We start from the raw sequence: 27,457 nt of genomic DNA, 5'->3' as shown, positions 1-27,457 counted from the left end.
ACAGTTTGATCACTGTCACAAGCAAAACAAGCTTACCACACACACACACACACACACACACACACACACACACACACACACACTCACTCATAAAGAAATAGCAATGAACATTACAGTCATCATGTTTATTCTGAGTTGTGCCCTTGAGGGATTTCTATCATTTTTCTATATATGTGTAGCAGGGGCTTCATTGGTATTCAGCAGCACTTCATCTCTTACCGGCTAAACACCAGGAGAATTCACAAAGAATAGTGCAGAGCAGGATGTGGGGGCGAGGACAGGGGAGGCCTCCATGTGTACCAGCTCCTGTAATGTCCGTAACACCACCAGCACATGAACCACAAAGGTAAAGCCCTTTGTAAGCAAAATTAAACTACTCAAAGATAATAACTGTCTATCTTGTAAAACATCCTGATGAAACAGAAGGGATGTCATTTATAAAAAGATATATAGATTCTACTTCGATGGCACTTCCAACCCAGATGAGAGGATAAGATAGACAAATATTAGGCAAATATTAAGAAGTCCAGGCAATAATTTGTCAGCGTCTTGATGATCACACAGAGTGAATTGATATTATGGGAGGTCAAAGAAAAAGTCATCATTAGACTGGGGGTCGCAGGGATGCTTTCTCAGAGAGCTCAGACCGGAATCTGGCCCCTAAGTTTATACGAAAATCATAGGAATTATGGAGAAAGGGTGCTATGGACTGTTAAGTTTTAGCAGGACAATTTGTCTCATCAAAGTGCACATTCACTTCTATTCCACAAGTTTGTTTGTGACCTACCATATCCCAGGCATGATACTAGGCATTTGCGTAGCTACTCCTGTCTCCATTTAATGCAATTACAGAGACAAAAGCAAATAACTTGCCCAAGGTCATGGAGCTATTGAGTAGCAGATTGAGATTCCAACCCAGATCTTTTGATTCCAAAGCCTGTGCTCCTTCTACTGTCACCACCCAAGAGTTCCAAATTAAATATAGAAGATAAGCAAGACTTGAGAGATTCGCCATCCATTGAAGATGATGAACAACCAACAACAGTGTGAAAATGCTATCTATCTATGTGAAAAGGACATGGGTATACACATAAAGGTGTTTATATTTCTGCCTGGGGTTTAGAGGGAAGAACCAGTCAGGTCACTGGCAGTTGACAGATATTGCCAACATGGAGGGGTATGTGTTGTGAGAGCAGGGCATTCAGCAGTCAGGCTTGTGAGAACAAAGGCATGCAAACTATAAAGTACCTGGTGTGTTCACCAGATAGTGAAACAGCCAATATGGCTGAATTAGAGAGCTAGGTAAGGAATAGCTGGAGGTAAGGCTCACAAACAGCTAAGGCAGACAGGGAAAGGCCTTGTGTGCCAGGCACTATGTAGCGCATGCAGTGGGGGAACCAAAGTTACGTATGTTACAGGAAAGAAGAATATGCATTTGAGAGGTTCCCTGCCCAACTGGGATGGATGAGGGATATCACAGACCAGGTCAGAACAAGAAGAAGCAAATGAGGAGGAAGAGCTCTGCTTTCCCTCATGCTGGAATCACAAGGGAGATGACAAGATAATATTAAGGTTTCAACTTGTCAATGGCTTGCAAGTTGGCAAATGTCAGTAAAAGAGTAATAATTTTTTCCTTCAAGTAAGTATTTGGACCCCCGCCTACCTAGAAATGACACCCAGATGATGGAAACCTCATACTTTAAAGTGCCTTTGAACCAACCCAGTTTTAGTTACGGTCTGTCCCTGCCCCATGAAAACCAGAAGTCATTAATTCTACACCTCAGACTTATCCAAACAGTAAAAGACACTGTGTACCTCGTAACAGATGTGTAATGTCACAAACTGAATGCAACCAGCTACTATAAAACCAAGGGTTTCTTTTATGACATTTTGTTTGTTCATTTCATGAAACGTGTTTTGGTCTAGGGATAAGCAAAAGGAAATACTTATTGAGAAAAGATCTCATCTAGTATTTACCACTTGGGGGGATTGTCTGTTAGGAAAGAGAGCGAAGAACCAGCCTTTCTGTTTCTATAATCATTTAAGGTGACAGCAAAGACAGCAATAAAATACCTGTTTGGCTCATGCTTTCTTTAATAAAACTTTTATTTTCCCAGATGTGCAACATTCACTTCCCTGTTCTTACGTGCCAAGAGCTGATCAGAATCCATCAGCAGAACAAAATGAAACCCCTGTTATATTAAAATGCAATCAACAGTGTGTAAAAGTATCTGTCTGAAATGTAAAACCACTCGTGCATTTGGCATTACTGCATACTTTTTTCATAATATATCAAAATTCTGAGTGGTCTCTTTATGTCATAAATGTATGGGCTGTAAACAAGATGTGTCATTAGACATTGGCAGCAAATGTTAACATCAACAAAATACCTTGGGTCTAATGCATTTAGCAGTTATAAATCTGAGCCATCTCACTCAGGAAGGATGGCAACAACCACTATGCATTCAAAAGCTCATCAAACAATGCCCTAGGTGGGACCTGAGGTTTCTGCACCTATCCAAGTGTTACTGGTGGTATGAAGTTGTAATGAGATGGCAAGACACAGCCTTTACTCACCACTTCCACAATTATACAATTTTGCAATAGGCATTATGGATTATCTGTAACCAGATTTGGCTATGGGCATAAATCATATCTCAAGAGTCATACTTGTAGAATTTCTCCCATTCATACATGATCTCTACATGAGTTTCATAGAAATTATCTGTTTAAATCTAGCAAAGCAAATAGTACCACCTGAAGTCTTCTAGCCATGAGAATAATTAGGCTCTCTCTCTCTCTCTGTCTCACATGGATGACAGCTCCCCATCCATGGTGAGCTACAGAGTCCACTAAGTAAAAGAATATGGTGCCCTGAAGCCAGGCCCTAATGTGGTGCTGAGCTCTGGACACAGAGAATCTGCTGATGAATTATTCACCAAGAATCAAAGGGCTGTCAGATACATGTGGGATGATTGGAAAGAGACAAGACAGAAGCGGGGGCTTGTTAGGACTGGAAGGCAGACACTCCAAATGAGATGGCTCCTTCAGTGCTGATGAAACAAGCCTGGGACACAATGGGCAGATGAATGCAGACACAGCAATGTCTACAGAGAACTACTGACATCCTGTCATAACCATAATGTGCTGACAGTGTACAGGATCCTCAGGCATCAGTGGAGGCTAGTAGCAACAGAAAAAGTAAAAGAAACATGGAAGGACAAGATTTGTCTGCTGAAGGGGATGAATGAAGATGAGGATGACCTACTAAAGATAGTCGTTTGCCTATCAGCTTGGAAAAGTCGTAAATTGGGTTGTCCTGTCCAAGGGTATCTCACAGGCTACCTAGTAGGCAACGGCTTGCCCCTCCGGGAGGGATTATGTACCCACGTAGCTTTGTACAACTCGCAATAATAAGATAAATGTCTTCTGGAGCAAAGTTACTAGAAAATCTGCCCTTTCCCTCAGGGTTTTGGTTGGCAGACTTTAGATGCATGAAATCCAGGGACCTGTGTGAAATGTGATTCATTCTTAGGCTAAAAAAGTCAAGAGGCTAAAACTCAACATTTGAGCTGTCATATTTTTCTAGAGAATGTCAAACGGGCTTAATGATAGGCCAAAATTATCCAGTCGGAGCACCATTGCAAGTCACCTTGGATAGCCTCAAATAATAAATCAGGGAGGCCTCTGTCTTTGCTCCTCATTCTTGCCTTCATGGGAAATGTGGGGAGAAAGGGCATCCTAGTTCCACAGTAAGTCCAAAGCAATCATCTTCCTATAATCGATGACCCAAAGCCATCCAGACTTGGGATTCTCCATTTGGAGCAGTCTCTGGAGCAGAAGCCTTTTAATCATCCTTCATGTTCACCAGCTGCCAAATCTGCTGGCCCAGGTCCAAATAATACAGGACTCAATTGCCCTGTATTTTATTTTATTATGATGTTTCTTTGGAGCTTTATGTGTAGACACCTGATGGCAGAGGCCATAAATGAAACAAATATTAGCTAAAGTCAAACTCCGAGGAATTAGGAATAATTGATATTTTGTATAGGACATTTGTTCTAAAGCAGGATTTTGTAGAATGACATTAGTTCCAACTTGGACCCCATTATGGGGTAATAATTCATCTTTTGAATACAGTATTACAGGGAAAGTAAGAGATGAGACCTAATGCCATCCTTTAAAGGGAAAGAGATCATGCACCAAATGGATTACACTGAGCCTTGCTAACACAGCCCATAACGCTCATGGGTGAAGCAATGTTTAAAATAAGTTTCTTGAGGTCCCGGAGCAAGATGGCCGAATAGGAACAGCTCCAGTCTCCAGCTCCCAGTGCGAGCAACACAGAAGATGGGTGATTTCTGCAGTTTCAACTGAGGTACTGGGTTCATCTCACTGGGGAGTGCTGGACAATTGGTGCTGGTCAGCTGGTGCAGCCCGACCAGCGAGACCTGAAGCAGGGTGAGGCATCACCTCACCTGGGAAGCGCAAGGGGGAAGGGAATCCCTTTTCCTAGCCAGGGAAACTGAGACACACAACACCTGGAAAATCAGGTAACTCCCACCCTAATACTGCGCTTTACCAAGGGTCTTAGCAAATGGCACACCAGGAGATTATATGCCACACCTGGCTGGGAGGGTCCCACGCCCACGGAGCCTCCCTCATTGCTAGCACAGCAGTCTGTGATCTAACTGCAAGGCAGCAGCAAGGCTGGGGGAGGGGTGCCTGCCATTGCTGAGGTTTAAGTAGGTAAACAAAGCCGCCGGGAAGCTCGAACTGGGTGGAGCCCACAGCAGCTCAAGGAGGCCTGCATGTCTCTGTAGACTCCATCTCTGGGGACAGCACACAGCTAAACAAAAAGTAGCAGAAAGCTCTGCAGATGCAAATGACCCTGTCTGACAGCTTTGAAGAGAGCAGTGGATCTCCCAACACGGAGGCTGAGATCTGAGAACAGACAGACTGCCTGCTCAAGTGGGTCCCTGACCCCTGAGTAGCCTAACTGGGAGACATCCCCCACTAGGTGCAGACCGACACCCCACACCACACACGGTGGGGTACACCCCTGAGACTAAGCTTCCAGGGCAACAATCAGACATGATTACTCGCTGTTCAGCAATATTCTATCTTCTGCAGCCTCTGCTGCTGATACCCAGGCAAACAGGGTCTGGAGTGGACCTCAAGCAATCTCCAACAGACCTACAGCTGAGGGTCCTGACTGTTAGAAGGAAAACTAACAAACAGAAAGGACACCCACACCAAAACCCCATCAGTGCGTCACCATCATCAAAGACCAAAGGCAGATAAAACCACAAAGATGGGGAAAAAGCAGGGCAGAAAAACTGGAAATTCAAAAAATAAGAGCACATCTCCCCCTCCAAAGGAATGCAGCTCATCACCAGCAATGGATCAAAGCTGGATGGAGAATGACTTTGACAAGTAGAGAGAAGGCTTCAGTCCATCAAACTTCTCAGAGCTAAAGGAGGAATTACGTACCCAGCGCAAAGAAACTAAAATTCTTGAAAAAAGAATGGAAGAATAGATGACTAGAATAATCAATGCAGAGAAGGCCATAAACGAACTGACCGAGATAAAAACCATGACACGAGAAATACGTGACAAATGCACAAGCTTCATTAACCGACTCGATCAACCGGAAGAAAGAGTATCACTGAGGATCAAATGAATGAAATGAAGTGAGAAGAGAAGTCTAAAGAAAAAGAGGAAAAAGAAATGAACAAAGCCTTCAAGAAGTATGGGATTATGTGAAAAGACCAAATCTACATCTGATTGGGGTGCCTGAAAGTGAGGGGGAAAATGGAACCAAGTTGGAAAGCACTCTTCAGGATATCATCCAGGAGAACTTCCCAACCTAGTAAGGCAGGCCAACATTCAAATTCAGGAAATACAGAGAATGCCACAAAGATACTCCTTGAGAAGAACAACTCCAAGACACATAATTGTCAGATTCACCAAAGTTGAAATGAAGGAAAAAATGTTAAGGGCAGCCAGAGAGAAAGGTCGGGTTACCCACAAAGGGAAACCCATCAGACTAACAGCAGATCTCTCGGCAGAAACTCTCCAAGCCAGAAGAGAGTGGGGGCCAATATTCAACATTCTTAAAGAGAAGAATTTTCAACCCAGAATTTCATATCCAGCCAAACTAAGTTTCATAAGTGAAGGAGAAGTAAAATCCTTCACAGACAAGCAAATGCTTAGAGATTTTGTCACCACCAGGCCTGCCCTACAAGAGGCCCTGAAGGAAGTGCTAAACATGGAAAGGAACAACCAGTACCAGCCATTGCAAAAACATGCCAAAATGTAGACCATCGATGCTAGGAAGAAACTGCATCAACTAACGAGCAAAATAACCAGCTAATATCACAATGACAGGATCAAGTTCACACATAACAATATTAACCTTAAATGTAAATGGACTAAATGGTCCAATTAAAAGACACAGACTGGCAAATTGGATAAAGAGTCAAGACCCATCAGTTTGCTGTATTCAGGAGACCCATCTCACATGCAGAGACACACATAGGCTCAAAATAAAGGGATGGAGGAGGATCTACCAAGCAAATGGAGAACAAAAAAAAGAGGGGTTGCAATCCTAGTCTCTGATAAAATAGACTTTAAACCATCAAAGATCAAAAGAGACAAAGAAGGCCATTACATAATGGTAAAGGGATCAATTGGCTAACTATCCTAAATATATATGCACCCAATACAGGAGCACCCGGATTCATAAAGCAAGTCCTTAGAGACTTACAAAGAGACTTAGACTCCCATACAATAATAACGGAGGACTTCAACACCCCACTGTCAACATTAGACAGATCAACGAGACAGAAAGTTAACAAGGATATCCAGGAATTGAACTCAACTCTGCACCAAGGGGACCTAATAGACATCTACAGAACTCTCCACCCCAAATCAACAGAATATACATTCTTCTCAGCACCACATCGCACTTATTCCAAAAGTCACCACATAATTGGAAGTAAAGCACTCCTCAGCAAATGGACAAGAACAGAAATTATAACAAACTGTCTCTCAGACCACAGTGCAATCAAACTAGAACTCAGGACTAAGAAACTCAATCGAAACCGCTCAACTACATGGAAACTGAACAACCTGCTCCTGAATGACTACTGGGTCCATAACGAAATGAAGGCAGAAATAAAGACGTTCTTTGAAACCAATGAGAACAAAGATACAACATACCAGAATCTCTGGGACACATTTAAAGCAGTGTTTAGAGGGAAATTTATAGCACTAAATGCCCACAAGAGAAAGCTAGAAAGATCTAAAATTGACACTCTAACATCACAATTAAAAGAACTAGAGAAGCAAGAGCAAACACATTCAAAAGCTAGCAGAAGGCAAGAAATAAGATCAGAGCAGAACTTAAGGAGATAGAGACACAAAAAACCCTCCAAACGGGCATCTGTAGTCCCAGCTACTTGGGAGGCTGAGGCAGGAGAATGGCGTGAACCTGGGAGGCGGAGCTTGCAGTGAGCCGAGATCCGGCCACTGCACTCCAGCCTGGGCCACAGAGCGAGACTCCATCTCAACAACAACAACAACAACAACAACAACAACAAAAACCCTCCAAAAAATCAATGAATCCAGGAGCTGGTTTTTTAAAAAGATCAACAAAATTGATAGACTGCTAGCAAGACTAATAAAGAAGAAAAGAGAGAAGAATCAAATAGACACAATAAAAAATGATAAAGGGGATATCACCACCAACCCCACAGAAATACAAACTACCATCAGAGAATACTATAAACACCTCTACACAAATCGACTAGAAATCTAGAAGAAACGGATAATTTCCTGGACACTTACACTCTCCCAAGACTAAACTAAAGGAAGAAGTTGAATCCCTGAATAGACCAATAACAGGCTCTGAAATTGAGGCAATAATTAATAGCCTACCAACCAAAAAAATTCCAGGACCAGACGAATTCACAGCTGAATTCTACCAGAGGTACAAGGAGGAGCTGGTACCATTACTTCTGAAACTATTCCAATCAATAGAAAAAGAGGGAATCCTCCCTAACTCATTTTATGAGGCCAACATCATCCTGATATCAAAGCCTAGCAGAGACACAAAAAAACCCCAGACTTTTAGACCAATACCCCTGATGAACATCTATGCAAAAATCCTCAATAAAATACTGGCAAACCAAATCCAGAAGCACATCAAAAAGCTTATCCACCATGATCAAGTGGGCTTCATCCCTGAGATGCAAGGCTGGTTCAACATACGCAAATCAATAAATGTAATTCAGCATATAAACAGAACCAAAGACAAAAACCACATGATTATCTCAATAGATGCAGAAAAAGTCTTTGACAAAATTCAACAGCCCTTCATGCTAAAAACTCTCAATAAATTTGGTATTGATGGAACGTATCTCAAAATAATAAGAGCTATTTATGACAAACCCACAACCAATATCATACTGAATGGGCAAAAACTGGAAACATTCCCTTTGAAAACTGGCACAAGACAGGGATGTCCTCTCTCACCACTCCTATTCAACATAGTGTTGGAAGTCCTGGCCAGGGCAATCAGGCAAGAGAAAGAAATAAAGGGTGTTCAGTTAGGAAAAGAAGAAGTCAAATTGTCCCTGTTTGCAGATGACATGATTGTATATTTAGAAAACCCCATCATCTCAGCCCAAAATCTGCTTAAGCTGATAAGCAACTTCAGCAAAGTCTCAGGATACAAAATCAATGTGCAAAAATCACAAGCATTCTTATACACCAGTGGCAGACAAACAGAGAGCCAAATCATGAATGAACTTCCATTCACAATTGCTTCAAACAGAATAAAATACCTAGGACTCCAACTGACAAGGGATGTAAAGGACCTCTTCAAGGAGAACTACAAACCACTGCTCAGTGAAATAAAAGAGGACACAAACAAATGGAAGAACATACCATGCTCATGGATAGGAAGAATCAATATCGTGAAAATGGCCATACCTCCCAAGGAATTTATAGATTCAATGCCATCCCCATCAAGCTACCAATGACTTTTTTTACAGAATTGGAAAAAACTGTTTTAAAGTTCATATGGAACCAAAAAAGAGCCCACATTGCCAAGACAATCCTAAGTCAAAAGAACAAAGCTGGAGGGATCACGCTACCTGACTTCAAACTATACTACAAGGCTACAGTAACCAAAACAGCATGGTACTTGTACCAAAACAGAGATATAGACCAATGGAACAGAACAGAGCCCTCAGAAATAACACCATACATCTACAGCCATCTGATCTTTGACAAACCTGACAAAAACAAGAAATGGGGAAAGGATTCCCTATTTCATAAATGGTGCTAGTAAAATTGGCTAGCCATAAGTAGAAAGCTGAAACTGGATCCTTTCCTTACTCCTTATACGAAAATTAAGTCAAGATGGATTAGAGACTTAAATGTTAGACCTAATACCATAAAAACCCTAGAAGAAAACCTAGGTAATACCATTCAGGACATAGGCATGGGCAAGGACTTCATGTCTAAAACACCAAAAGCAATGGCAACAAAAGCCAAAATTGACAAATGGGATCTAATTAAACTAGAGAGCTTCTGCACAGCAAAAGAAACTCCCATCAGAGTGAACAGGCAACCTACAGAATGGGAGAAAATTTTTGCAATCTACTCATCTGACAAAGGACTAATATCCAGAACCTATCAAGAACTCAAACAAATTTACAAGAAAACAACAACCCCATCAAAAAGTGGGCAAAGGATATGAACAGACACTTCTCAAAAGAAGACATTTATGCAGGCAACAGAAACATGAAAAAATCCTCATCATCACTGGCCATCAGAGAAATGCAAATCAAAACCACAATGAGATACCATCTCACACCAGTTAGAATGGCAATCATTAAAAAGTTAGGAAACAACAGGTGCTGCAGAGGATGTGGAGAAATAGGAACACTTTTACACTGTTGGTGGGATTGTAAACTAGTTCAACTATTGTGGAAAACAGTATGGCGATTCCTCAAGGATCTAGAACTAGAAATATCATTTGACCCAGCCATCCCATTACTGGGTATATACCCCAAGGATTATAAATCATGCTGCTATAAAGATACATGCACACGTACATTTATTGCAGCACTATTCACAATAGCAAAGACTTGGAATCAACCCAAATGTCCATCAGTGACAGACTGGATTAAGAAAATGTGGCACATATACACTATTGAATACTATGCAGCCATAAAAAAGGATGAGTTTGTGTCCTTTGTAGGGACATGGATGCAGCTGGAAACCATCATTCTCAGCGAACTATTGCAAGAACAGAAAACCAAACACCACATGTTCTCACTCATAAGTGGGAATTGAACAATGAGATCACTTGGACTTGGGAAGGGGAACATCACACACCGGGGCCTATTATGGGGCGGTGGGGGGAGGGATGGCATTGGGAGTTATACCTGATGTAAATGACGAGTTGATGGGTGCTGACAAGTTGATGGGTGCAGCACACCAACATGGCACAAGTATACGTATGTAACAAACCTGCACGTTGTGCACATGTACCCTAGAACTTAAAGTATAATAACAAATAAAAAAAAGAAAATTTGGAAAAAAAAAAATAAGTTTCTTCTGATTCATTCAGCAATAAATAAACCCTATCCCACTACAAGCTCCACAGTGGAACAAACCGTTTTCTATAAAACTCTGGTTTCAAACAAGGAGTATAAGGGCAAAGTGCAGAACATTTTCCAGTTTTAGAAAATATATGTATATTTCTTTATACATAAAAATCATTTAATGCAGAATCTTCTATTCTTTTTCTATCATAAGATAGAGTGGCGGAGATGAATGTCTGAGACAGGTAAATACATCAGTTACAATATCCTTTTTTGTACATTCACTTTTGTTACAGTTTAATCTTCTCAAACAAAATGAGCTTTAAGTTAATTTAATGTAGTAGTTCTATTTCCATGAAAACCTATCATTAACTTGACAAAACTCATTATTAAACTGAGAGTGCCTATTTCAATCTATGGTATCTTAGAATCTAGGAAATATGGCATTGAACCTGCCCAACACTAGATATACATTTTCAAGACAGTGACTATCTTTGAAAGCTAATATGTGCAGAAACCAAGGTACCCAGTCTCTAATTTGTTGTAAACAGTTTCTGCAAGTAGCTCTTAAGAACCCATGAGCATTCTGCACATATATTTTCATAACAAAACTGGCATTATTTTCTTAGAAGTTTCTTTTTTAATCCTTGGTCAAATGGATTGGAAGGGAAACCTATTGGATTGGATAGGAAAAAGAAAAATACACTAAGTTTAGTGAAGTGTATCGTAAAACATATTTGGTTAGAGGATTTAAAATGGCGTAATTATTTGCTTTGTATTCTTGGAAAGGGTCCTTATGTTAGTAGACATAGAATATTCTAAATTAGTAGATTTTAAAGGGTATGTCTTAGTAAGATACATGGAGACAGAGATGATCTCTGGAAGAGCAGCTGCAAAGTTCTTAGACCCACAGAGGTAAAGTGAACTACAAACCTGGACAAGGGTAAACCAAGTGAGAACAGAGCTCTATCACCCAGTTGATAAGACTGCAGATAGAAAAGTCACAGGCACACAAAGTAAAAAACAGAGGTACAAAGCATCACCTATAGAAGGCTCAGGGAGGAGTTTGGGAGGGTTGAGTGTGAGCACAATGGTTGGACTTGGTTGTGAATGCAGAGGGATTGTAGCGGGCATGCAAGTTCAAGGACTTCTTGGCACTGCTGACCTGCTAGGTTCTCTCCCACTGATGTATGATAGCCTGCATAAATGAAAGGGGTATGTGTGCATCTCCACTACTCCCTTCCCCCATTCTACCTAGCAACACTACCTGTAAGGAGCCCTGAACAAGAGTTGGTAAAGCTCATCCTCCGGGTGCCATGTTTGCTTGGTTTGGATAACTAGCAACAGTGACCACAGGCAGACGTGGTTGTTCTCCCTGCCCCTCGCTACCTTCAGTGAGACTGGAGGTTGCCTAGGTAGGCTGATGAACTATTGGTCCTTTGCTTTTACTATGAGGTCAGTACCTTCAATGTTTCCTTTTCCTTTTCTATTCGCTGCTGTTCCAGGTGCAGCTTCACAAGTGCAGACTCTTTGGCAGAGATTTCTTCTTTCAGCTGATCTACCTGATGGGTCATAATCTTTAACTTTCTCTTCATTTCTGTTATTTCATCCTAACAAAATGGAAGGAGAAATGTTTGAAAGTGAATTAGACATCATCGTCCCTATGGAAGTTCAATATATATTTAAGAGCTCTTAAGGGACGCTCTCTCAAAATAATGGTCTCTTGATCAATTACAACTGGGCTAATCCTTTGTCTCTAGTGCCCATCGACTTCAAAGTACTTTATAGTATATAGTATTAACTCTCAAAATATTCTCATGAGATACACACAAAATATGCATAATGAACATCATACACACACCTTATTCCTCCTTTTATGAAAGGAATTGGAAGCACAACAAACATATAACTAAAAGATTTTGAAGCGAAGCTCTGGAATTCAAAAGAGTATGCTGCTGCCCACTGAGTCATGGTAGCTATTAGCAGTTTTGAAAATTAGAAAGACAACCGGGCATAGTGGCTCATGCCTGTATTCCCAGCACTTTGGGAGGCCAAGGCAGGTGGATTGCTTGAGGTCAGGAGTTTGAGACCAGCCTGGCCAACATGGTGAAAACCCTGTCTCTACTAAAAATACAAAAATTAGCCAGGCATGGTGGTATGCACCTGTAATTCCAGCTACTCGGGAGGCTGAGGCAGGAGAATCACTTGAACCCGGGAGGCGGAGGTTTCAGTGAGCTGAGATCATGTCACTGCACTTCAGCCTGGGTGACAGAGTGAGACTCCGCCTCAAAAAAAAAAGTAGAAAGACAAGAATAGTAATTCTACATAATAATTATAAGTAGAACCATGATCTCCACATCCTATTAAGATGTATCATTTCTATTTCAAATAACCTGATAGTTTTGCATAAATTAATCTTCTTTTCAGGTGAATTCCATGAGATTTTTTTTTTTTATCTATTCTAAATTCTGCCATTAGGGTAACAGAAACTGTTTTAAATGCAGGGTGAAAATAAATCAAAATGTAAGGACATAAATATATTATTTACCTGAGCCTCAACCAGATTTTTGCTATACAGATTCCTGTCTGATCTCACAGCTTCATACAGGTTCTGTTGCTGTTTTAATTTAATCTCTGATTCAGCTATTTTTTTCCTGTAGTCAAAAATCTGCGTTTCACGAACTTTTATGTCTTCCATGTTCATAAGGACCTGGAGAAGAAAGAAGTATATGAAAATGGTTAAATAGCCCACCTGTGCTTACCGGTTCAGGACAAATGGAGTTTTTTATCTAAGGGTGGCTGATAGAGATGCCAGTAATCAGAAAATCTGACAGTGGCTATAATCACTGCAGTATGACACAGAAATTCAGCCCAACTGATTAGGGGCAAACATACATTTTATCTATACTAGAGTTCTGCTCAAGTATAAAGGCTTAACACAGTTATTCTGTGATCACAAGAAAGAAAAAAAACAGAAGAAATTCTTTCAATTCTGAAAACCTCTCCTGACCACCCTACCCCCGAAAAAGGGGAAAAAAAAATAGTCACAGGCTTAAATGGATCTTAACACAAAGCACTAAGAAAGATAAGAGAGAACCTAGCTGCTTGGCCACACTGGCTGCTTATAGAGTTAACCATGAGAAAGAAAAACGGTCTTTGAACTTTGATAGCAATCATAACACTATCTTGCCAATGTCAAACTCATTCCATCAGGGGAACCGAAAAGGACTCTGTAAAAATGCATTCTTTTATGCACAAAATACTTCCAGGAAAGATGAGATGCAAGAACTACTGCCCCATTTTTGCAAGTATGAAAAACCAACACCTGAAATTCCACCATGAGTCAATACCTCTCAACAAGCCACGCACACAGTAGCAATGACGTCATCATGACTCTCCGCTGCAATGTCCACAGAAATTGACTTTTTAAAGATAAACTTCTTTAAAAAGTTCTTAAGAAGAAAAATGTTCACGAAGAAATCTGATTAAATCAAGGAAACTACAGTGTAAATAACAACTAGAGAACATAAGGAGAAAATTCTTAAGAAAATTTCACTGTTTCTTGGTGTTCCCTTAATTAATGGTTGCAATGGGAGGACACAGAGCAATGTGACAGAGCATGGAGGAAAAGGGGACACACATGAAGAAATAGGGCCATGTCTCTGGGCCCATGTCTCTGAGGAAGTGACAGTTTACCTAGAACGAAAGGTGGAAAAGGACTTCTTAGACCTCTGCCATTCTGAAATTCACCATGACTCAGGTGTGGGCTACTTGTGAGCAACATGTTCCCAAATTATTGCACTTACAAGAATCCATTTTTTTCCACTTGCAGAATTACTATCCCAGAAAATACATAAATGAGAAGCCCAGTTCTATTCTTTCCCCATCAGAGTTAATGATGGCTATTATTTTAAATATTTATCCTTTACATATTTAAATAAGCACCTTTCAAAATTTTTTTACAGGTGCTTAAGGAGGGATGGGATTGAATTTTAGTAAATGTCTTTCAATGTACATAATTTTGTATTATTCTTTCTTATTGGGTCAATTGATTTGACAAACTTAGTAACAGATTTTTCAATTTATTTATAATATAGTTCCATGTGCCACAATTTAAAATAAATTCATAAATGTGAAATATACATTTATTTTCCTTATTTACTTGAACTTTCTTTCTCCAACATCAGCCTCTCTTCTACACAAAACAAAAGTAGGTTAACAATCTACTATGTATTCTTCCATATTTTTCATTGGATTCTGCATATTCTATTCATGTCTATAACCTAACAATAATAGCTAATATTCATCAGTTACTTTCTGTGTACCTGACATTTTACATGTATTAGCTCCTTTAATCTCTCAAAAATCCTCTAAGATATGTACTGTTATTGCCTCCAATTTTACAAAGAAAGAAACAGATCAAAATAAGTAATATTTACAAAGTTATTCAATGAGTAAATAGAGAACTACACAGATTTGTTTGTTTTCTGTTTTGCTTTTTGAGGTTTGTTTTTATTTTTTAACTAAATGGGATCTTATAACTACTCTTATGCATTTTGCTTTTTATCATCAAATAATACCTTGTAGAAATCATCACTCTAATTCATTCTTTTTAAAGGTTGCATAATATCCTATAGCGTGGGTGTGCCATCATAATTTAATCCTTCTCCACTGATGGGCATTAACTTTGTTTCCACGTTTTTGCCACTCTGAACCATCCTACAAGAAACATTTTTGTATGTGTATTCTCATGCACTTGTGCTTTTATTTCTGTGGATGGATTCCCAGGGGTGGAATAGCTGGCTCAAAAGACATACATATTTTCAACTTTAATAGATATTGCTAGATTGCTTTCCAAAATGGCTGTAACACTTTACATTTCCACACCACCAGCAAGAGCTTTCTTAATAGAAAACTATCCTTGCAGCTTCAGGATAAACCCTTTTTGGTCATACTGGATGATTCTTTTAATGTACTGTTGAATTTGGTTTCCTGGAATTTCATTTAGGATTCTGCATGTGTTTTCCCAAGTGATCTAGGCCTATATCTTTCTTTTCAGTTCTTTTTTAGTCTCAAGGTTTCTGCTAGTTTCATAAAGTGAATGGAGTACATTTCTGTTCACTCATTCATTCACTCCCCCATTTATTCATTCACTCAATGAACAGGTACTGAGGACCTACCTATCTATGGCAGGCACTGTAAAAGTATGTGTGATAGAAAGAAGAATAAGACACATTCCCTATCCTCAAGTTCACTTGTAGGGAGTGACTTCACCACAGAATGGATAATCAAGGAATGGATATAACTAGTAAACTGAGATATGCACCAAGTGTTATGGGAAAACCTAAGACTGAAAGGAATAGATTGAAAATACTTTCAACAGCATCATCAGCATTCAGAATATCAAGCAGCACGTTAGAGAAAGGAAAAAAATAGTTTGTTCAGTCACTTTGAGAGATGTTAGAACAAGAATAATTCTTTGCACAGGCAGAATAATGCCACAGAGAAAGGAGGTAGCCAGGGGCATCTCTTTTTTGAGCATCCAACTAGCATGGTCCATCTTTCTGCACACAACAGTGCACAAAAGTCACAAACTTGCTTCTGGATTCTTGAAGCTGGAGTAATAAGAACCCATCAGGACACCAAGAAGATAAAAGGGATTCACAAATATTGAAACTAGGGGAAAAGACAATTTACAAGCAATGTATTTCTAAGTGTTGGGACTCGGTTTATATTTATGGAAATCATTCAGGCCAAAGTCATGCAGAAGTTCAAATCCTGAAAATTCATAAAGTACATGGGTGTTAAGTGTAGCCAAACCTCTTGTCAGCAAGCTGCCCCTGTTAGAAGTGGTGTGTCAGAGACATAGGCTGCCAGCTTGGGGCTGGAGCTTAATTAATATACACTTTGAGGTACCTCAAACCAACTCATGAGATAAATCACATCCAAATATAGAAAGTTTTATTACAGCCAGTGAATTAGAGCTCCTGGCACTCCTAGGCTTCAGAAGAGTCCAGAAAATGCTTACAGGGCATGACAGAAGTACAGTCTCAGTTTATAACCTACTCCTACCTTTTCTTTTTCTGTTAAAACAACCTGCCGATAGAAATAAGAGTGAGATAGAAATCAATAACGTGTACAGGAAAACTGCAGCATAGCCAAAACATCATATAGACCAAGGTGGGATTAGAAAGTAGGTCATTGCATTTGGAACCCCTTAACGTACATTTGATGAAATATCAGTACAATAAACTTCTCAAATAAGTTTTTCTGACTTGATGTCAATGGTCTCAATGCTGACAATGCTTTTACCTTCATAATGAAACTGAAAAACTCACTCTGCAAAAATAGAAAACAACTACGTGCCCCGGCCAGTGAAATGTTGAGTCTTCCCTATTTTTCTTGCCTTGTTATTTTACCCTCTATCTTGAATTTAGAGAGGCATATCTATGGCTTCGATTAATTTTTATAACATATTATATTATGAATGTGGGATATAATAATATCTATCTCACAGGGCTATTATGAGGATTTAAGTGAGAGAATATACACCTGTGCCATCATACAAGTACTTAGCATATAATAATTTAATCATTTAATAAATGTTAACAGGTTATTATGATAGTTTACATTACATCATGTTACATAATACTAGTACTTTAAAAAGTTAATTTGATTTTCCTCCAAATTAAATCCTGTTCTGCAGGAAAAGTAATGATACGAAGTATGCTTGTTCTATTAAGACACAAAAAGCTTATAATTTGTGTTCCCTTGATTCCTCTCTCCAGGGTTCTGCTCAATTACAGAGGCTCTGTATAAAATTCAAATTAACATCAAAGAAATAGCAGCTTTATTTCATTATGAAGATACCTATCTAGTGGACAATATTTCCTTAATCAATTTTTGGTTTCTTTGCTTGCATTAAGTCCTTGAAAGCACATTATTATTCATTTCCTGGAACCTCTGTCCTGAAGAGCTTTGCTTGACACTGTTATAGGCCAATGAGCAAAGAGCTAGGAAATTTGTTGGTAGGGTTTTGTTGCAAAAGAATGTTTTTTGGCATATCAAATGTCTGGGAGGTGACTGCCAGAAGTTTAATACTTGAAATCAAAAAGGTGGGAGATCCTAAAATGAGGCAAGTGCATCATGGGAAAAATGTTCAGCAGATTTAATAATTTACTAGGAATGGTTTTACCTAGAACATGCAAAAGTTCAGAAAGCAGGAAATATGGTAGACCACAACTTACCATGCCTGCCGTTTCTCATGCCTCTCAATTTACCTGAATAGTGAAATTTAGAGTGCAGCAAAGGAAAATCACGAGGATAAAAAGTGCTACAATCCTGGGGTAGGCTATCTTATGGTTTAACAAATGTTCATTCTCTCCCCTTGTCCCACAACCTAAAGAGAGAAGTGCATTTCCCTTGCTGCTGATGTTAGCCTTGGCCATGTGACTCGCTATAGCCAATGGGAGGTCAGAATATTAGACAAGTAGACACGAAATGTGCTTGTATGCGTGACTTTGTCTCTTGTTCTCCTTCCTTTCCCCATGAGAAGAACATGTACATGGAGGATAAGAAACATGTGGTCCAGAACTGAGCCCAACCCACATCCCAGAACCAAGTCCAGGCAAGCCCAGGTTAGGTCAGCTGAACCTCTATCAACTGCAGGTGTGTGAATAAGAAATAAGTGCTTGTTTTTGTATCCTACTGAGATGTTGTGGCTATTTATCATGCACTATTATTATTGCAAGTGTTGACAGAGACAAACACATAGGAAAAGGTTTGGGATTCTGAGTCATCCAGTTCAGGCACAAAAGGGGATCTTCTTTCTCACTGGCAAATGCCAAGTTAAATGAATACAATATAATGTAGGAGTTCAGCATCTCTGAGTTCACTTTTCTTTCTCTAAGCAAGAAAGAACAAGAAGGCAAATGTTGTTGGCAAATGTTGATTCTGTTTTGCAGCTCAGAAGGAAGAAGAGATCAGGCCTGGAAGTCACTCACAGCTAAAAATGCCAATGATAATTCAGATAAAATTGTCCATCGTGGTAACATGTTTCACATGAATTTAAAGGAAGGGCAGACTCATAGTTATAAGTAAATATATTATTAGAAAATAACTTGATACAGATACTTAAAAGTGAGCCTCTGACTAGTTAACTCAGATGTCCAATTAAGCTTTCCATTCATTCTTAGTTCAAAAAATATTTGAGTATTTACTTAGTAAATAAGTAATATGAAGAACTCAAAATTGAATAAGACTTGCCCCCAAGAAGCCAGTGTTTAGAATGAGGCAGACATATGCAAATAACAGTTATGTGCACACAGGCCAGAGGGGAACCAAGTACAGAGGAATTAGACACCACTTTTAGTAAACCTTCTTGGGAAAGGTGGAATTTTATTTGGTCCCTGAAGGAAAGGCAAGGTTACTAATATTATTTATTTCTTTTTTAAATCAAGATACTAAAGTAATACATATCCATTTTACTTTTTCTTATTTTTATTTATTTTTTATTTTTTTAAGATGGCGTTTCACTCTTGTCACCCAGGCTGGAGTGCAATGGCACAATCTCAGCTTACTGCAACCTCACCTCCTAGGTTCAAGCGATTCTCCTGCCTCAGCCTCCCAAGTAGCAGGGATTATAGATGCCCACTACCACACCCAGCTAATTTTTGTGTTTTAAATAGAAACGGGGTTTCACCATGTTGGCCAGGCTGGACTTGAACTCCTGACCTCAGGTGATCCACCCACCTCGGTCTCCCAAAGTGCTGGGATTACAGGCATGAGCCACCATGCCCAGCCTATCCATTTTAGAATAGCTTAAAAAATACCAAAAAAAAAAAAAAAAAAAGCAAAAAAGGAGCAAATTAAAACAATTTGTATCCTTATCACCCAAAGATAACCACTATTAATATGTTAATATGGCTCCTTCCACTCATTTTCTTGTTAAAACAAAAAAGGGTAACTAGGTATCTATCTGTTTTTTCCTCTTGTGTAAATTCTCACAGAGAACTTTTCATTATTGTAGATGAAACACACACACACAAAAGGACTTTCCTCTTGGGCAAGTCTATGGAGAGTCTCCTGTCACTGATTTCGCCTGGAACATGGTCAGCCTGTGCAATTCTTTCTTCATCTCCAGAAAATATTTTCACACTACATCCTTGACTAGGGGCTCATTTCCATAATCAGAAACCAACTCTCTGTAGGCTGGTTTCTATTCTCTGTCCTCTTCTCTCTTATCTTCTCTATGATCATTTTTGTAGAGACCGGGTCTCCCATGTTGCCCAGCCTGGCCTCAAAGGATCCTCCTGCCTTAGCCTCTCAAAGTGCTAAGATTACAGGTATGAGCCACCACACCTGGCCTGATTCCGTTTTCCACAACATCAATTCTGTTCTTTACTAACTTTGGTGTGGATTTTAAATCTGCCATTTTTTTGTTGTTGTTTTTTGTTTTTTAGTTTTTATACAATTGATCCTTATTTTGTCCAACTCTTTCTTTTTATTTCATCTTTGCTTTTCCCTAGAGGTAACGCCATGTTGGATTTATAACTCAGGTGATAGTCCTCTATCCTACTGGAGTCACCTTGTCCTTTACAACAACAAGAAGTCTAGACTTTCCATTCTGTGTGCTGGGAAGCCCCCAAACCCTCTAATATCTCCAAGAATTCTTGGAGGAATTGCATTTCTTCTACTTGCTGTGGCTCCGGTTTGCTGTTGCCATAGCTTTCTAGATTCTCGGGCGCATCTTGTCTCTTGCACATACTGTCCTTTTTCTGGGATGTGTCACTTCACATCCTCACCACCCCATGCCTGTGCCCCCAAAGTGCAATCACAACTGTAGGATTGATGTAGTAGATTTGTCACCAGAGGTTTGAGGAACTTAAAATCAAATATTGGACATCACTGTTTTCTGCAATTCCTCCATCATTCCTGTCTCTAGGAACTCCTCACTTCCAGCAGCGCCCAGCCTACTGCCTTGATGCTGATGTTGTGTGTCCTCCTCTCCCATTCTTCCCCATCTTCTCCCCATTTTCTGCTCACCACCCACTCCTCCTTTCCCACTTCCTGTTACTTCTCTCACATGACTGTGTTTCACTCTGGTTCATGGAGCCTCACCTTTCAAACCAAGGCAAGTATCAAGGTATTTTGCTAAACAAAGACTGTTCCTCCCACAAGTGGAAACTTGGCACCAGATTTTACATATTTACACTCTTTGAAGGAAGCCAAACCTTTTCTTTGCATTTTTTTCTATTAGGTTAAGAACCTTATGAAATCGCTGATAGTCAATTGTTTCTTATTTACCAAAAAAAAAAAAAAAAAGACGATTTCAAAGGGTTCAACCTAAAGATCTTGCCACAGAAGAATTTTCAGAGCCAGACCTTTACCCTGGGGCTCCTAGAAGCCATTCTCTTTCTCTCGTTCTCAGGCATGTTTTCCCAAGGCTCCATTAGGCTGCTTTTTTCTTTATTCATTCTTGAGCAAGACAGGATTTACCGCAACCTAAGAACAATGCCACTAAGGTGAAGGGGTTTACCTTTCCCCAATTCTTAGTACCCTAGGGTGGTGGCAGATCCACTTTCAAATCTACAGCTGGAAACACAGTGACATGCCAAGTCCCAGTCCACCTCCCAATTTCTAATATTCTTTAGTGATATTGGAGGGGCCAAATTACGTATGTCTCCAATCCTTTTTGTATGCACACAGAAAAAACTGGAGACAAACTCTACAAATAATTTTACGTTATCTTTCTCAGATTCATATTAGAAACATGTTCCCATCTTTAAAAATAATTTGCAAGCACATGATTTTAACAGCTACATAATACTATGTCAAATAAATGTAGCATGATTTATTTAACCTTTTTGGGGGCTGATTCCTAGTTCTCATTATTATAAATTATGTTTTGAAAAAATATTCTTTCATATAAATCTCTCCATTTCTTATTTTTCATTAGATTCAGTTTTTCTTAAAAAGGAAAATTCTGGATAAAAGATAGATAAACTTGGAACAATGTATACTCACTTTAGAAGTAGATGAAAATGTCAGTTTCATGACATCTTCCCCAGCCTTTGATATTATTTCTGAATACCCTACAAACAGAATGCACATAAGGGAGCTTTTTGTTTGTGAGAATGAGGGTGTGTGTGTGTGTGTGTGTGTGTGTGTGTGTGTGTGTTGGACAGTAAAGAAAGAAAGAAATATGAGAAGGGGACAAAGAGACATACATATTCTTAAGAAGTCCAGAGATGCACAAGTTGCGTAGCAACTGATATATGCTGTCAGGGGTTAAGCAAGACACAGAAAAATTGTAGGTGGTAAGTAATATTTTAAGAACTTGTGTTCAAATTATTTAGGTAAGACATTATGTGCGGTTATATATCAGAACTTGTGAAAAACAGTTAACAACAAAACTTGATATCTGAATCTCTCTTTTACGAGGAAGCCAAGAAAAATATACAATCCTATATTAAAATCAGTGGTAGCATTCTTTTTACCGCTTATCGTCTATCCATTTGTTTAACAAATACTTTTTTGGTGTCTCTCATGTGCCAGGATGCTAGAAATAAAGAAATGAATGAAATAAAGTCCTTGCCCCCAAAAGCTCACTATAAAGTGGATAAAACAAATATGCAAATAAATAATTACACTATAGATTGATAATCGTCCTTCCAGAGACATTAACAAATCCATAAAGTACAAAGTGACAAGCTCTGCCCATAAGGAATCAGAGGAAGCTTGACCTGAGCTTTTGAGTTAGGTCTTGAAGGGTGAATAGGAATGTGCCATGCAGAGAAAGGACACAACTTTCCACAGAGAACAAAGAGCTTGGACTCTATTCCATTAATGCAGAGTATCCAGTATCCCAACTGCTGTGCCTTGCATGGGTTTCAGATGTGTGCTAAAACACTGATTTTACTCTACCCACAGGCTGGCCAGGTGGGACCTGGGCAGCTGGCATCCCTGGATTGGTTCCTTCAGCCCCAAATAGCCTCATCTCCTTATTCCCATGTGCCACTGACATGTGTATTAGTCCATTTTCAAACTGCTACAAAGAACTTCCCTGTGACTGGGTAAACATAAAGAAAAGAGGTTTAACTGACTCCCAGTTCCGCTGGCTGGGGAAGCCTCAGGAAACTTACGATCATGGTGGAAGGGGAAGCAGGCATCTTCTTCACAAGTCACCAGGAAAAGGAAGAATGAAGGAGGAACTTCTAAACACTTATAAAACCAACAGTTCACATGAGAACTCACTCACCATCATGAGCACAGCTTGTGGAAAACTCCTCCATGATCCAATTACCTCCCTCCCTTGACACATGGGGATTACAATTCAAGATGAGATTTGGGTGGAGACACAGAGCTAAACCGTATCAACATGTAATTTTTTACATATGCTGTGATGTGAAAAATGTTAGGAAGCCCTGCCCCAGGGAGAGGTGATAGAGGTTTATATCCAGAGTAATAATAAAATCACACTGGAATTTTTAAGAGTTAGCTCTGATGGTGGTGTGATGGCACCTGGGAATGGAGAGAAATTGCTTATCAGGAAGAAGAAACTGGAGGCTGCAACAGATGACATTATATGTTCAAATACATTTGCTACCTCACCCTGCAGGGCCTCTCCCTAAGGAGGACCACACTCCGGCCCAGGATGCCTGGCACAGCCCTGTGACTTGGTTGGCCAGTGGAATATGAGTGAGTAGGATCTGTGCCCTTCCCTTGTCAGCAGAGGCTCGGAAGTGCTCTGAGGGTCCACTGTTTCCACCCTTTCCCTTTGTGCAGAGGCCAGGGCATCCTGACAGAGTCAGCCTGGAAAGAAGAGGACAAAAAGGAGGGATGCAGCTGACCTGCAAAGGCCAGTTATGTGAGCAAAACATAGATCTTTATTGCTGTGAACCACTAAGGTTTGAAGGTTATTTGTGCAATAAACTGGTGAATACAGAAGCTAATGTGCGAGTCCAAGCTCGAGAATACCAGGGCCTAAACTGACAAGTCCTCAGAGTCAGTAAATCAATCAGTGGAACTTCTTACATGGTTAAGTCAGAAAAGAAATATGCTCTGCTCCAATGACTCCCAATTAGGGGTGTGAGAATCCATTGGGGATCACTGTCCTGCAGAGCTAGACAAAGCCAAGGCACTGTGCTTCTCCAGCAGCCCTTCCCAAATCATCTGCATGGCAGATTGAGTCTAAGTGGAAAGAAGCTGATTTCCTATTAGTAAAGCTTGTTTCCCACTTTCTTTATTTCTGTAATACAAATATTGGCTGTCCCTTTGTCACCTTCTTTGACATTTCACTCCAAAAAAACAAAAAATTTAAGCATGCAAGAGCATTAGTAAGCACTGCAGAATGTAACCTGAATTTCATTGAGGAGATGGAAGAAAGGGCTTACCTTGCATAACAGATCACATCTTGCTAGGGGGAGAAAAGGTGATTAAATGAGCCTTTTCTCCCGAACTTTCTAATCAGCCTCATAACTAAAACTTTTCTCCATTTCCCAGCGTCCCACCCCATAGACCACTGCTCCATGCCATCTATGAATGCATTAAAGAGAGTACTATTGTAACTACTCATGCTTCATGCAGGCGATGCACTAAGACAGCTGGCTAAAATGAAATCCAAATCTCCGAAGCCATTCTTGGAGACATATATCCTTGAGCCTTCTCTCTCCTAAGCAGTTTATAAGAAGCAGAGATCTAGAACTCAGCTCCCCAATGTGTGGATTTCCTCCAGTGGTTTTTTTTGTTTGTTTGCTTGTTTTGAGACAGGGTCTCACTCTGTCACCCAGGCTGGAGTGCAGTGCTACAACCACAGCTCACTGTAGCCTCCACCTCCCAGGCTCAAGTGTTCCTCCCACCTCAGCCCTCTAAGTAGTTGGGACCATAGGAGCACACTACCATGCCCGACTAATTTTTGTATTTTTTGTAGAGACAGGGTTTCACCGTGCTGTCCAGGCTAGTCTCAAACTCCTGGCCTCAAGCTATCCATTCCCTTGGCCTCCCAGGGCGCTGGGATTACCGATGTGAACCATTGCGCCCAGCTCACAACAGTTTTTTTTCCTTTTTATTTTATTTTATTATATTTTGGTAGAAACAGAGTCTTGACATGTTGCCTAGGCCACTTGTGACCTCCCGGCCTCAAGCAATCATCCTGCCTCAGTGCTGGGATTGCAGGAGTTCACAATCGTTTGAGAATAAAAAAATGCTCTTTGAAATTGTGACACCCCTAGCAGATGCGGTAGTCATTCACATCTTAACTTGTGGTCATTTAATTAGATGCTTTTCTCCTAACGTCAAGTTGGGGTCCTTTCTCTGAGGAGACAAAATCAGTGCCAGATGGTGGGTGGGTGTGGAGACTGAAGAGTTGAGAGATGATGATGCTGGCAGCCCTGGTACCAGCCCAGGGATGCTGCACAGCAGGGCAACAGAGAAGAGAGAGAACCCAGAAGTTGGAAGAGGGCCCTGGAAAGGAGAAATGAGAGAGCAACAAGCATAAACATTGTCCTTTTCACAATGTGGCCCAGGATCAGCTCAGAAACAGCTTATATTTCGTCCACATCATTCTTACCAAATCTTCACACAAATTAAAAGCAGAAATCTGAATAAATTCTCTTTGCAACAGTTTGTGACCATCAGAAATGCAGAGGAAGGAATGTGCCTCTGCTCCACCCACAACATCACTGAGCGGCTTACCTTTTGCGTAAGGTCACTGGCTTGGTTGATGTACCGGTCACGCTCCTTTTCCAGATGAAAGATGATCTTTCTCTGCTTCTGAGCCTCATCCTTGTAGTTCTGGATTTCTTCCTCCAGGTTCCTCTTGGCTTGTTCATGGAGCTTTACCAAGTCAGTCTGCTTCTGGGTCGCATTGACTGCCTTAAGCATGTTCTAAAAATAAGGGCACAAAGCAGTCACATTACTCACAATGTTTGAGGATTTGGGGTTAAGTTTACCCTCTGCCTCACATCTAACATAATTAGATAGCTTGTCTTTTGGATGAATAAAAATGATCATGTTCCCTACAGCTTATTAAGAGCTTATTATGCTAATTTTGCACAAGGCACTTTAAACACACATATAAATACACTAAGCAACCACAATGTCCCTAAGAAATGGGCCCCATATTGCCCCATTTTAGAGGCAGGAAACTGAGACTGAAGAGTTAAGCTACTTGCCTACAAGTTCATACAATGGGGAAGTGGCAGAGCAAAGATTTGAATCCATGGCTGTCTAACTCCAGAGTCCATGCCTTTAACCTCCAATCTAGCTCTTGCCTTTCTCTTGTGAGGTTAGAACTGAACCTAATCATATAACTTGAGCTTTGATTACAAAGGAAGATAAAAAGCAGCTTAATAAAAATGCAGACACCTAGAATTAACATGTGACCCAACAATTTCACTCCTGAATATATACTCAAAACAAATGAAAGCAAAAACTTGTACATGAGTATTCACAGTAAAATAATTCGCAAGAGCCCAAAAGATAGACACAACCCAAATGTTCATCAACTGATAAACAGATAAGCAAAATACAGCATATCCACACAGTGGAATAGCATTCAGCCGTAAAAAGGAATGAAGTACAGATGCATGCTACAACAGTGCATGAACTTTGAAAACACTGTTCTGAATGAAACATGCCAGACACTAAAGTTCACTAGTGTACGATTCCGTTCGTATAAATATCCAGGACAGTCAAATCCATAAAAACTGAAAGCAGATTAGTAGTTGCCAGGGGTGGGAGGAGGGGGGATAGACTCTGGCTGCTGAACAGGTACAAGGTTTCTTCTTCTGGGGGGACAAGATTGCGGAACTAGATTGTGATGACAGTTGCCCAACACTGTGAATGTACTAAATGTCACTAATGGTAAATTTTGTGTTGTGAATATTTAAACACAACAAAAACAATTAACCCAGTTTTTAAAAAAAATGCAGATGTTCATGTTCCAACTCCAGAGTTTCTGATTCAGTTGGTCTGGGATAGGACCCAGGCATCTACATTTTTCTTTTTTTAAGTTGCACTGGAGATTTCTGATGCTGAAAAGGAAATATCTTGGGTTGGCTGCCCAAGTTTCCCTGAAACACAGAATGAGTAGTAGTGCAATCTGGCAGCCACGCTCATGCAAAAGGATTCACCTCTTTAACCGCAACTGAATGGATCAAATGACCCTTCCCCAGGACTTCTGAAATAGGGCCTTTAGATTTGTGCAACTCAGTAAAAGATGTAACCTTGTGAGATATTGGTGACAGTCATTTTTTGTCATATGGACTGGAAAACAGAGAGAGACAGTGACAGTCTTCATTGAAAGAAGAATGGAGCAAAAACTCAGGAAGTCAACTGGCAGAGAGAGATGCTTTCGTCCCAAGAATGCCAGGCCAGTTTCCAATGGGTTCCTGAGGCCCAGCTGTATCCGTGAGTTCCATGAGGCACTTTAGAGTTCTTTCTCAAATCTCTAACCAACACTGAACAACAGATAGATCTGAAAACTGCTGGACAATAATCAGGTAAAATGCCTATTAAATGTTGATTGGGTGACAATGTAGAAAACAGAAAAGATCAACTTTTTTTTCAGGTATTAGGTTAAACATTTGTTCTATAAAAGATAAAGCCACTTCCACATGACACTAAAAGAATCAAAATATATTCATGTTGCTACCTGTCAAAACCATGTCACTCATTCTTTGGATGAAGGTGGCATTTCAACTGAGTCAATGGGGAAAGAATGTATTATCAATTAAAGTTCATTGCATACCTGCAGAGTCGGGTGCTGTGCTAGGCACTAAGAATACAAAGGCCAGGAAATAAAAAATACAAAAGTATACCCTGCCCTAAAGGAAGAA

At 40.0% G+C, this 27,457-nt stretch overlaps 1 protein-coding gene across 9 annotated transcripts in view; it reads right to left on the bottom strand.

Moving 5' to 3' along the window:
* CFAP58 (cilia and flagella associated protein 58) overlaps positions 1–27,457 on the bottom strand; it is a 128,128-nt gene that overhangs the window by 57,417 nt on the left and 43,254 nt on the right. For all 9 annotated transcript variants that reach the window (XR_013398399.1, XR_013398398.1, XM_077947472.1 and 6 more), the window contains 3 exons: positions 25,314–25,505; positions 13,168–13,329; positions 12,083–12,229 (listed from right to left, as the gene is read on the bottom strand). Coding sequence is in view for 7 of the 9 variants with exons in the window: in XM_077947472.1 (XP_077803598.1) it covers positions 12,083–12,229; positions 13,168–13,329; positions 25,314–25,505 (501 nt within the window). In the remaining 2 variants the exon portion in view is untranslated. The remainder of the gene's footprint in view (positions 1–12,082; positions 12,230–13,167; positions 13,330–25,313; positions 25,506–27,457) is intronic.

This window comes from Macaca mulatta, chromosome 9 (assembly GCF_049350105.2).
Source record: "Macaca mulatta isolate MMU2019108-1 chromosome 9, T2T-MMU8v2.0, whole genome shotgun sequence".
NCBI classification, from domain to species: domain Eukaryota; kingdom Metazoa; phylum Chordata; class Mammalia; order Primates; family Cercopithecidae; genus Macaca; species Macaca mulatta.
The sequence above is the reverse complement of the archived record's forward strand: the minus strand, read 5'-3'. Positions and strand labels throughout refer to the sequence as shown.